General features: G+C 34.7%; 1 protein-coding gene and 1 non-coding gene across 14 annotated transcripts; one reads left to right on the top strand and one right to left on the bottom strand.

The window, feature by feature from the left end:
• Positions 1-641: 641 nt before the first annotated feature.
• TRNAM-CAU (transfer RNA methionine (anticodon CAU)) lies at positions 642-727 on the bottom strand. The gene is given in 2 exon segments: positions 642-677; positions 690-727. It is a non-coding gene; the product is annotated as a tRNA-Met (tRNA).
• Positions 728-2189: 1462 nt separating this feature from the next.
• Positions 2190-7556, top strand: LOC18447551 (pentatricopeptide repeat-containing protein At3g02490, mitochondrial). Of its 13 annotated transcripts, none has more exons than XM_088849156.1 (4): positions 2190-2431; positions 2565-4265; positions 5934-6046; positions 7080-7556. In XM_088849156.1, the coding sequence occupies exon 2, from the start codon at positions 2711-2713 to the stop codon at positions 4205-4207; it is 1497 nt and encodes a 498-aa protein (XP_088705282.1). In that variant the 5' UTR covers positions 2190-2431; positions 2565-2710; the 3' UTR covers positions 4208-4265; positions 5934-6046; positions 7080-7556. The 13 variants fall into 13 exon arrangements, with proteins under 13 accessions (XP_088705282.1, XP_088705283.1, XP_088705280.1 ...); XM_088849157.1 differs by having other exon boundaries at positions 7075-7556; XM_088849154.1 differs by having other exon boundaries at positions 5934-6215; positions 7075-7556.
• Positions 7557-12508: the final 4952 nt, after the last annotated feature.

Below are 12508 nucleotides of genomic sequence, written 5' to 3'. Positions count from 1 at the left end.
ATGAGATAAATATGGGTCGGACGAGAGATAAAAATATGGGTTGGATGAGAGATAAAAACATGGGATAAATATGGGTTAGATGAGAGATCAAAATATGAGAGATAAAAGCATGGGATAAATATGGGTTGGATGAGAGATAAAAATATGGGTTGGATGGGAGATAAAAACATTATGGGTTGGATGAGAAATAAAAATATGGGTTGGATGGGAGATAAAAACATTTTGGGTTAGATGAGAAATACAAACCACATGGATGAGAAATAAAAATATGAGTTGGATGGGAGATAAAAACATTTTGGGTTGGATGAGAAATAAAAATATGAGTTGAATGGGAGATAAAAACATTTTGGCTTGGATGAGAAATAAAAATATGAGTTGGATGGGAGATAAAAACACTTTGGGTTGGATGAGAAATAAAAATATGAGTTGGATGGGAGATGAGAACATTTTGGGTTGGATGAGAAATAAAAATATGAGTTGGATGAGAGATAAAAACATTTGGGTTGGATGAGAAATAAAAATATGAGTTGGATGGGAGATAAAAACATTTTGGGTTGGATGAGAAATAAAAATATGAGTTGGATGGGAGATAAACATTTTGGATTGGATGGGAAATAAAAATATGAGAGATAAAAACATTTTGGGGTGAGAGAGGCTCGAACTCTCGACCTCAGGATTACTCGTTCAGCTATGAGACCTACGCGCTAGCCAACTGCGCCACCACCCCATTGTGCAATTTAGAAGATTTAGATAAAAGTAGTTCGTTTGTATTGCTTAGAGGATTTAGATTAAACTGGTTCTTGGCTTCAGTTCCAAAAAAAACCTCGGAGTAAGAGATCAAATTTACTCCATGATTTCGATGCATGAGATTGAAACAACAAAGGGGTGCAGTTTGTATAAGGCATAGGCTCTTAACAATCAAATTAGAGCCTACCTTCAAATAGTATTGAAAAATATAGTTTCAATACTGAAAATATTTGTAATAGCCTTAAATTTATTTTTATCTTTATTTATAAAGTTTAAAGCTTCAAAAACAGATCTATAAAAACTTGAAAATCTTAGAAATTCACAGTTCAAAAATACATTACAAAATACACTATTTCCAAAACTTGAAATCTATTTTTTTCTCATGTCCATACATCTTAATGTCGAGATGATCAATTTAAGGATATTTGGGTATCAAAACAACGAAATTTTTTTACATAGGCTCAAATTTGATTATTTAGAGCCTCGACTCTATATAAACTTTTCCATGTTCATCTAAATTTATATGCTCGAGACAATTACATATAAAGTCGTGGTCCCTCTAAAAAAGATGAAAATAATATAAATTTTAAATAATAATTTATTTTTTTAAAATTTATTAGTTTTTACTTATTCATGATCTCCTTGTTAGATTTTGTGCATGGGATTATATACAATGAGACTGTTTACCTCTGGTACAAAGACGTCATAAGTACTTGTAACCATCCAATATAAAATCTAATAGTTTGAGTTTGTTACAAAATTCGAGAAAAGTTCTTTTGAGCTTTTAGCTTGATTAATAGAATGAGTATACCCTTCCGATATAAAATCTGATAGTTTGAGTTTGTCATAAAATTTGAAAAAATTTATTTTGAACTTTGAGCTTGATCAATACAATAAATGTAGCAAACCAATTTTACATTTAATGGTTAAAGATTAATTGTGACCACTTTGTATGAAAGGTATTTTATGGTCTCATTATATATTTTTTCTTTATGTATACCTAAAAAATTGATCCAAAACCCTTTCTAAAAAGTTAAACATCAAAAGGGGACGCAAATGTATATATAAGTCCTAAGACAGGGAAACATGTGCCTACAATTTTCCCTATTATTAGAGGAAAATTGTTTGATACAGGTTGGACCACAGGAATATATATATGCGGTATAAAAAGTGTAAAGCATGTATTTTAAAGATGGATACAAGTGGGTGTTTCATTTAAAAATGATGGAAAACTAACGGTTCAAATATTTTCTTAATAGAATTATTATTTTTAGTTTTTAAAATATACTTATGTTTTCATAATCACGATAAGTCCAAAAATCCATCTTAAAAATAAATTTATTAATAAGCATTTCTACATATGCGGGCTCGGCCGCATAGAAACCGGGTCCATTATCAAATGCAAAACCCTAACAAGCACTTAAGAACAACACGTTACCAGTGTAACTCAAGCCCAGGAATACCCCCAAACCATTTACAGATCGAACGTTGAAAATTGCCATTAATGGACCTCGAAAAATCTCCTGTGAGACCGTAGTTTTCCTCAACCCTACTTTCACAAACTTAAATCTTCAAATTCAGAGCATAGGAAGCAAAAATGCAGAAGGCTGGGAAGCTCATTATCTCTGAGAGATATTCCAGACTGCTTGTTCAAAAATATCAGAAGTTATCGTCCCATTTTCAGGTCAGTGATATAAAGCCAGAGAAACCTGGTTATTTGTTTGGTTCATTGGTTCATGATGCCCATAAGAATAGTTTTTTTTCTGCATTTTATTCAAATGCGAGAAATCTAAGACATGGGTTTTCATCACAAGCAGTTTTAGCTTCTGTTGATCCACCTCAAACCAGAGATCAAGACGTTCTGAATACCCAGTTGACTGAAATTGTATTGAGGAGCAAATGGTCTAAGGAGACTGAAACTGAATTGAAAACGTTGAATTTCTCACTAAATGAAGGCCATGTAATGCATGTGTTGAAAAATCTTAAGGGGAATCCTCGTTCTGCAATTGAGTTTTTCAATTGGGCTTTAGAGGCTATGGATGGTAAGCTTAGTTCTGAAACATATAATTCAATTATTGTTATTCTGGGTAAGAAGGGTTATACAACTGAGTTTTGGGGTTTGATCAAAACTATGAGAAAAGAAGGACAGAACATTCAAGAGGAAGCCTACAAAGTCATTTTGAAAAATTTTGATGAGGCAAAATTGGTGAAAGATGCTGAAAAATTGAAGAAATTGTTTCTTTCGGAACCTGAGTCCAGTTCATGTGATGCGAAAATATGCACTCAAATACTTAGGATTGTCAATGAATGTGATTGGAGTGAAGAAGCAAGTAAAAAATTGGGTTCATTGGACATTTCTTTATCTGATGAAATGGTAGTACGTATTTTGGAACGGCTTAGTGCTTCTCCCATAAAGGCTTTGAATTTCTTTCGTTGGGTTTCCCAAGAACTATCTTTTAAGCACGGTGAAAACACTTATAATGCAGTGATTGTTCTTTTGGGGCGAGAGGATTACATTAATAAGTTTTGGGATTTGGTCAAGGAAATGAAGCAGGAAGGCTATGGAATTCAAATGGGTACTTATGCCAAGCTTTCGAGGCGGTTTTCAAAGAGAAAAATGATTAATGAGGCAGTGGATTTATATGTTTACACGATGAAGAGTCCAAACAAGCCTTCAGACCATGATTTTTCCATGCTTTTAAGGACACTAGCATTGAATATTGAACAGGGTTTGAATTTGTTTCCTAGAGCTATTAAGGCCTTTGAGGATTCAGGCCATTCTGTCTCTAAATCTTCTGTTGATGGTGTTCTTAAAGCATTAGCTAGTATTGGTAAATTAAGTGAGGCTGATAAAATATTGAAGGCCATAAGTGCAAGTGGATTGCAAGCACATGTTAATTTTCAAAACCTGGTTATTTCGGTGCTTTGTAGAGCTGGTGATTTAGAAAAGGCATCCAAGATTTTCCTTTGGGTGGCAGAGAAACAAGGTAAGGCAGATGCTGCCACACTTGAATTGCTGGTGAATAAATATTGCGACTTGAAAAGGGCAGGTGATGCTTTCACTTTCATTAAGAAGGTGGTTGAAAATACGGGGATCAAGCCTTGGCATACCACATACAAAACCTTAGTTGAAAAGCTCATAGGCCAAAATAGGATTGGTGATGCATTGAAGCTCTTGGGTTTGATGAAGTGTCACGGATTTCCACCTTTTACTGATCCATTTTTTGAATATATTCCTAAATCTGGGACTGTAGATGATGCTGTGGGGCTATTTGCGGCCATAACAGTGAAGAACCTACCTTCTACTTCAGTGATAATTCGCATGTTTGAAGCGTTTTTGAAGGCAGGCAGGTTTAATGTGGCCCATGATTTACTTTCCAGGTCTCCAGGTCACATTCGTAACCATGCCGATATATTGAATCTCTTTTGTGCCATGAAGCCTCAGGGAGCTGCTGCGTAGACCATGTGATACGATGGGTTTTTATCGATTTTGTTATTGTCTTTGCTGGACTCACATGGTAATTGAGCTAATCTTTTCTTTTAATTGTTTATTTCTTGTCCTTGTTTTGGGTGGTCAAGATGAGGTAGGCACTGTGCAGGACACTCACAGAGGCATAAACTTGTCCAGAAAGGCTCATGGCAACTCTGTCCTTAACAGAGCTACAGTTGGAAATAATCTTTGAGGATTGTGCCTCATCGCAAGGCTGCTCATGTTCAGTGTAGCTTGCTCAGAAAATACTTGACGGCATGAAAGGAAGTTTCAAATATGTTCCTTGGCGTGTATAATGTGTAGACTTTTGATTTGTCATCAAATCATCACAAAGGAAATGCTAGTCATTTAAAGTTTATTATGCTAGGTCTTCTTATTTGGTTTCTTCTTTCTGGTTTGGTTTTGAGGCAACTGGAAGAACTAGTAGTTTTTTGTTTCAGTGGGATATTTAAGATCCTATCTTCCATTTCTAGAGTAGAATTTTTCATATCTGTTAAATCTAATTTTGTGTGGACAAATGTGATGCAGCCTAGTTACTAGTTGTATGCCATGGTATATTCGCAATCATCATCCTATGAATTTTGTGAAATGTTTTATAGCTTTCCAAAGTTTTACTTTGATATGATGTGTTTTTCACTTGGCTTTGACTCACTTGCCCTGAAGTATAGTATTCTGCCTGTTGGTTCCTTTTACACTTTGTTGTATTAGAAATTGATTATGTTTTCATCTCACGTTTACAAGGCTGCTTGTCATGAATGGTCTAAAGTACTGTTTACTCTATATACAATGGAAAAATCGTACTCCATTGTGTCAACATCATCCATTGAGATGATGGATGGTAGTAGAGATAGTGTGTGAGCCACCAGAGGTTGACCTCAATGGTAGGTCCGATTTTCTCTATCTTCATCGCTGTCCATTTCTATATACGATGGTGATGCTATGGATGGTGATGACTATGTAAAAAAGAAGAAAAGAGGATAGTGATGATCTGATGGACATAAAGAGATATGCTACATGAAAGAACATCACATTAAAAGGAATGGGGATGCCTCCATTTATATTGAGGTTTCTTCTGATATAATGTAATGCTGATGGACATAAAGGGATATTCTACATGAAAGAACATCACATTAAAAGGAATGGGGATGCCTCCATTTGTATTGAGGTTTCTTCTGATATAATGTTAATGCAACTGGGATGATGTTACCTTGGAAAAATAACTCCATCTGAATCTCATGGAGACTGCAAGTTTCAGACTCTTTGCTTGGCATTTAGGGCATTAAGAGCTGCTACGTAATGCGCAAGCTTTGAACTCATCTAACCTAGCACGCCACACGCCATAATTATTGATAGCACAGGATGTAAACGTGCTTGTGCATTGTAACTGACGAGAAAATTTACTTATGGAAGGAAATTGATCCACTTGACCATTGCATGTTCCCGGCAAACTTGTGTAGAAGCAATGGTGCACCATGGACAACATTGAAATATATGTAAAGATTTCTTAGATGGTCTATTGTCAGAGAGAAATATTTGTAGGAGTATAAACATTTGACTCAAAATTCTTCACTGTGATCCTCTTCCACTGTCTTCATCATTGCTAGTGAACCCCTCCTATATGTCTTGTGTATGGTGTGTATGGTAGACAACATCAAGAAGAGCTCATGCTGGGCTAATTTTATGAATCAATGTACAGGGCAAAGGAGGCAACAGAAATTTTGTTTAGGAGCCAGTTGCCCTATGGCTCCTGGCCCAAACGTCATAATGGACATTTGGACTACCACGTTCAACAATCTCTTTATGCATCAGGTTATTAACTGTGGCCCTAATCTTTTTACGACACTGATTTCTCCTCTAACTACCTTTAGATCTTCTGTGGTGTTTTGGATTGCAAACGTACTGCATTACGGTGATGATACCACACAATTGAAGATAAAGAGAGACTTATACATGCGATGGCAATAAAAAGTTTATCACTGTATGTAAATGCTGTCTCATTTCTTGATTCTTTTTTTTCAATAATGATGTATTGGTGTTTTGATATAGGAAAAAGTTTATATAAGGATTGCAACCTTATAATGTAGAACTATGGATGCACCTCAAACATCCATCGGAAAAGGTAGTTTTAATGTTGAAAAACCCTTTGCTTGATCATCTCGACATCGAGATGCATGTTCATGAAAAATAAAAAGATTTTAAGTCTCAGAAATAGTGCATTTTACAACATATTATCTACACCGTCTATTTTCAAGATTTTCATATGTTTATAGATCTACTTGATTTTAACCATTTTTGAAATCTAAAATTTTATAATTAGATATAAAAATAGATTTTGAGATAATCCTAAGAACATTTTACATCAAAATTATATACCATGACAAAATTTGAAGGTTTGAAGCTTACCTTACCTCTACACAGCTACGGATGCATCCGTATGCCAACTGCACCCTTTGATATATGATTCATAACTTGTACTAGCTTTGAACCTTTTTCTGGCATTTTTACTGCTGGAGAAACTTTGAAAGTAGTGCTTCAAAGTTTACATCTATAGCTATTTGGATCCTTAGCCAGACATGTCGTGCACCTGAATGTGTGCCTGGCAGGGCTCTGAATGTATACATTTTAAAAGGTTCGATAAGTTAGGGACAACATGCTTAATAACCATGTACATGTCCATTGTAACTTATGCTCGACACAAGGCAATTAAACATATTTCACTAATTCCTTTTATGTTTCTGATTGTCTTTAAGATTTAGGTTATTAATTGATCATTAACGTGTCCTTTGAACATCATTTTATTGTTTCTTCACTATTTGGTGCTCTTTTGTATTGCGAAGTGAAGATATTGAAGTCCCAAGAGCTGTTTAGAAGGGTGTGTACTGGAGAGCAGAAGTCCTTTACTTGTAGGAGTGGAAGCAATAAAGGATTGAATGATATGAACCAGCTGCTGAAGACTACAGGAGATGAGGAGGATTGATATGTGTATTTGTCTAAAAATTTGAAGGAGGTGAGGTAATATATACAGCGACTCCATTATGGCAAATAGAAGAAGATAATTTTAAAATATTATTTTAGGTTACATGGTGGAGCAACATGGAAAAACAATGATGATGATGATGAGGAACACTAAGTAGGATAATATTTTTTACATTATGGACATGTTTCTTGTAATTTAATTTGAATTTGGCTACATTATGGACCTGTGGCCCTGTGAAGGGATGGAACACTGGTTGTACTTGTGATTTTCTATCGACCTTGCTAGCTGTGCTCGGTCTAGTCATAGATGGTTGTGAGTTTATGAATTGTTTTTTTCCCTTCATCTTTTCAGTTAATGTGGATGGCATACAGATCAATTGCTTTGCTTGGTTATATTTGTCATATCATATGAAACAAACTTGTATTTTTACTTGTCTGCTTATAGTTAATTGTCAATTTGTAAATCTTGTTTGTTTGTTTATTTATTGGAAAATTGTTTCATTCGGGCTGGACCGCATTTCTACAATATGCAGTCCAGAGGTATAAAGCATCCATCTCAAAAATGGATGCAAATAGGTGGTCCATCTAAAAACAAGTGTAACTAATGGTCCAAATGTTTTCTTAATAAAATTATTATTTATAGTTTTCAATTTTTTATGTTTAATTTTAATTTTTTCATATTCATGATCTCCATATTAAAGATTATATATTTTTAAAAAATTAGGATCAAATTATATTTAAAAATATATTTATTGCCAAGCCCGCATTTCTACAATATGCGGGCTAGCCGCAGGGAAATTTATCCAAAATACCTAATAGATATGATCTATTTAACATTTTACTCGTATACTTTGATTTAATTTCAAGGTACCCATAAAAAAGCACGTCTATGAGTTGGAATAGTAGCAAATGTGTACAACGTTAAATGGTGCATCTCTGAATTTCCCTTTATTTTATGTGGATGGGATCTAAATGAAATCATTTTGCTTGCTTATATTTTTCATCTTTAGATTGAATGAACTTCTAGTTTTATACATGTCGGCTGGGCATGTACACTAAGTCTTTAATTTTTTTTGCTAATGTAATGGTTAATGGATAACTATTTTATAACCTAGGCTAGGAATTTAATGACCCACGTGTCTGACCCAAGTTAAATTTGGACACTGCCATAGGATGATGCATTTGCCTCCGAATTCTTTTTGATATAAATATTATGGTGCTATTGATATTACCCACATGTGGTTTCTCATTATGATGTAGTTTTTTGGCATTTAGTGTGCTGTAGCCTCCTTATATTGGTCAAAATTTGTCCCAATTCTGAAAGTTCCCTTGTATAAGGTATTTCTATTTCTCTATATTTATTTATTTAATTTTATATTGTTAATGAACAATACCTTTTGATTATATCTCGACAAAAGTACTAATACATGAAATAATACAAGTATTTCTATTACTACTACAGCTGCTACTACTTTTGTTATTATTATTAATGCTAAAAACCTCTTATGTTTTATTTTTTCCCTAAACTCAAATTTCTGAAATATTTTATAGTACATTCGAAGTGATTTCACATGTTCACCCACATGAGTTGCAGTGAACTAGATTGGACTGGACCAAGCTTCTCTCTTGTTTGACCTATGATCCATGTTTTAAAATGTAATTCTATGGAGTATATAAGGTCCATGGATGCCACTCCACTGTTTTATTGTCACCCTGTCCACCATTAGATCAGTGTGGAAGATGATCTTGCACCATCTGCATGCACTGTCATTAGTTAACAGCTCAACATGGTGGACAGATCATATCACCCAGCCCATTAATCCAACAGTGAGCAGTGTTCTACTACACCTTTAACAAATTTGGGGTGGAGCTCCATCTGGTCAGCCACCATATTGTATCATTTTTTTTTTTTAAATGTTCCACCATATTGTGTCACACAAATATATTTTATAAATCTTTATTTGTCATGAAAAATTATGACACCTTCTCTCTTGGTGTGTATGCTTGTCAGAATTCATAAATAGGCAATATTGAAAGAGTCATATGAGGTGTGTTTGAGTGCCTATTTACTTGTTATAATGGAAGAATTCAGATATTTTTTTCATAACATATATATGACAAGACGATTTATTTTTGGTATAAAGAAGTCACAATAACCTGATGCAAAATCGAGCAGCTTAGGGGTGTACTTTTGATTGGGCTCAAAGTTTCAAAATAAAATTTCTCAAATTTTTGTGACACCCTAAGCCCCTCAGATTTCTCATCGAACGACTTTAGGTCTTTGTGACCTTTCTGCACCAAATGTATATGGTCTTATCGTATACAATCACGGTATTATTTGATTTTGCACGTGACAAGAGATGGCTACTTATTTACTAGAAGTTTGCGGTTTTGTTGTGTACTTGAGTTCACGGTTTTGTTGATATGAAGTTTCATTTTATCTTTAGAATAATATAGAGCAGAATGGTGAATCAGGATTCGTATAATCGACTTCAATTAGGTGAAAAAAAGCTTTGACGATGATGACGATCGTCTTTAGAATAACATCAACCGTATAGATAAAACAAAAATTAGTGTTAAGTATTTGATGTACATTACCTCACTCAGACTGCATGAAAAATGAGGATTTGATCACTGTTGGCATCAACCTCCTTACATGTGCAAGGAGTGTCGGACATCTCTTTGCATAGGAAAGATTTTTTCCTGGAGGAGCCTTGGAACTAAGGGTGCAAACCTGTCGGGGTTTGGGTTGTCCAGACCAGGCTGGGACTTGAGATCTGACCTGTTTTCAATAGGCATGGGCTGTAATTGGACCTGGACCTCGACCTGCTTGGTCCAAGTTTGTTGGACCCCAAGCTGACCTACCCGGTCCAGAAAGGCACCAGGTCAACTCGACCTGATTTGCACCCCTACTTGGGTCCCTGCTTCCATAATCACAAGTTTGTAATGGTTGGTCTTTCTTTTCTCCGGTAGATCCTCCCATGCTCTTGATAACTTTGAAGAAGCTTTTTCAAAGGGCATGGATGAAACTAGAGAACGATGAAGTGCAAGGGGGCATCAACTCGAGCCACACTTTAATTCCTTCTTAGGCCCTCCAAAGAGAGGGAGAGGCGCTTCTTTCTTGATTTTTGGAAATTTGAAAGGTATACTGTTTATTGTCCATTAAGCCAAAAATATTCCACTCCCTCAAGAATATACTGTTTATTTACTTTGTCGAATAAAACCTGACTCAGGATTAATTTTAGGACCCCAAGTTCTGGGGATAAACCTCTTTAACAATCGAGCCATTTGGATACCTTGAAAATTTATTACAAAGAAATAGATTAAAATCCATTGTATGTGGGGATAGCTAAGAAATTCAATAGGCGTGTGAATGGATAATCCATTAGATGCTGTCTCTCAAAAAAAAAAAAAAAAAAAAAAAAAAGAAAAAGAAAAAGAAGAAGAAAGCAAAAAGGAAGAAAAGGAAAGAGCCATTCCTTTATCCCTCCAAAACGAAGCCATCAACAGTTCTCCCTTTCTCAATCTTGTCTCAAAACCATTAACCATTCCCTATTAGGGCGAAGAATAATATATTTTCACGGACCCAAATGACCCCTCAATTTTTTTAAAAAAGAAAAGGAAAAAGTTTATACAAGGTTACAACCTTAATGATGAATTTCCATTGGAAAAAGTTGTTTTGATGTTGAAAACCCTTCTAATTGATCATCTCGACATCGAGATCGATGTCGAGATGTATGAATATGAGAAAAAAAGAGTTTTGAATCCCATAAATAGTGCATTTTGCACCACATGATTTAGACAGTCTATTTTCAAGATTTTCATATGTTTATAGATTTGCTTGATTTTAATCATTTTTAAATTTTATTATTAGATATGAAAATAGGTTTTGAGATAATTCTCTGGATATTTTACACAAAATATACATGTTATGATAAAATTTGTGGGTGCGCCTTAAGTATTAGAAAACTCAAATTTCAAATTTTTTTCTTTGAAAATAGTTATCTAATGATTTTTAAGTTGTTCCCAAAATTTCAGAAAAATCCTCTCAAAGTGGATCATCTTACCGTGGGAGTAGAAGGAAACTATGCTCGTAAAGGAGCATAGTACACTGCTCATCCATTAAATTGCCTTTCGAATAAGAAGTGCTACCTGAGGGCACTTGGAGGGAGACGCAAATGGTGTGCTCCCGTGGAAGCACACTGTCCATTCGCTCTATGGTGTGAAAGGGCTACTTTGATATTCTGACGTCCAATTTTCGGGTCACTTTAATCACCGTATGAGTAGTATCACAAAAAAGAATGATTTTAAGTTTTTAAAAGCTTAGATACGACTGTCCAAAAATTGGGTTGTCCATATTTGATCTTGGGACACTTTTTTTCAAGCATATACCACAAGCGTTCTATGCTTCCCCTACAACATAGAACTTATATGCTTCCCTCTATCCAACTGTCCATTTTGAATGGAGGGCTAAGATTGCCCAAATCACAATGTCACGTCTCTACAGTACTTTATTTTTAATATTTTTAATATAAAATATTTTGATACAAAATTTTGGGCGTCCAATCCTCTATTAACCTCGCACTTGTAAAAAATATAAAACAAATAATCTCAATAAAATAAAATAACCAAAATACCTTTTAAAGTTTCAAGGGATATTTTTGTCATTATATTCTATAGAAAAATTATTTTTAATATTTTTTATAGGTGCGATCCAATGACAAGATGGCACATACCAAATTTCATATTCATACAATTTGTATTAAAAAATTAAAATTAAAATACTAAGAGGCATCGGATCTAGGATCATAAAGTGAGTGGCTCACTTGATCAAAATTGGACGGCTGGATGGTAAGGGAAGCATAGATCTTCTACGATGTAGAGGAGGCATAGAAACCTTTCCTTATACCTTATACTTCCTTCTCTTTTCTTGAAGTTGATCACTAGGTTGAGAAGGTTGCATTCTAATAATTTGAGGTCCTAAAAGTACTCCCGCTACTGAAAGCAGAAGCACATTTAGAGTGACTTGAAATGTATTTCAGATCCTAAACCATATCTAACATGATTTTTTTTTTTTTTGGAAGAAAGCAAGTTTGAATGGGTTCTTATTTAAACTTTTTCCACAATTCCAAAGGACATATAATAAAACAAAATTTAAGGGAACTCCAACATAAAGGGTTACTCATTGTGAGAGCTATATTCTAATTTCTTACTCTAAAAACAAGAGAAAATGGAGGTGGTTGTATATACATCTCTCTTTGTGCTTGTGTGGCCATGCTTGATATGTCCCTCTCT

Source organism: Amborella trichopoda, chromosome 10, assembly GCF_054954075.1.
Source record: "Amborella trichopoda isolate Santa Cruz 75 chromosome 10, AtrichopodaSantaCruz75HAP2 v2.0, whole genome shotgun sequence".
In the NCBI taxonomy this organism is placed as follows: domain Eukaryota; kingdom Viridiplantae; phylum Streptophyta; class Magnoliopsida; order Amborellales; family Amborellaceae; genus Amborella; species Amborella trichopoda.
The sequence above is the reverse complement of the archived record's forward strand: the minus strand, read 5'-3'. Positions and strand labels throughout refer to the sequence as shown.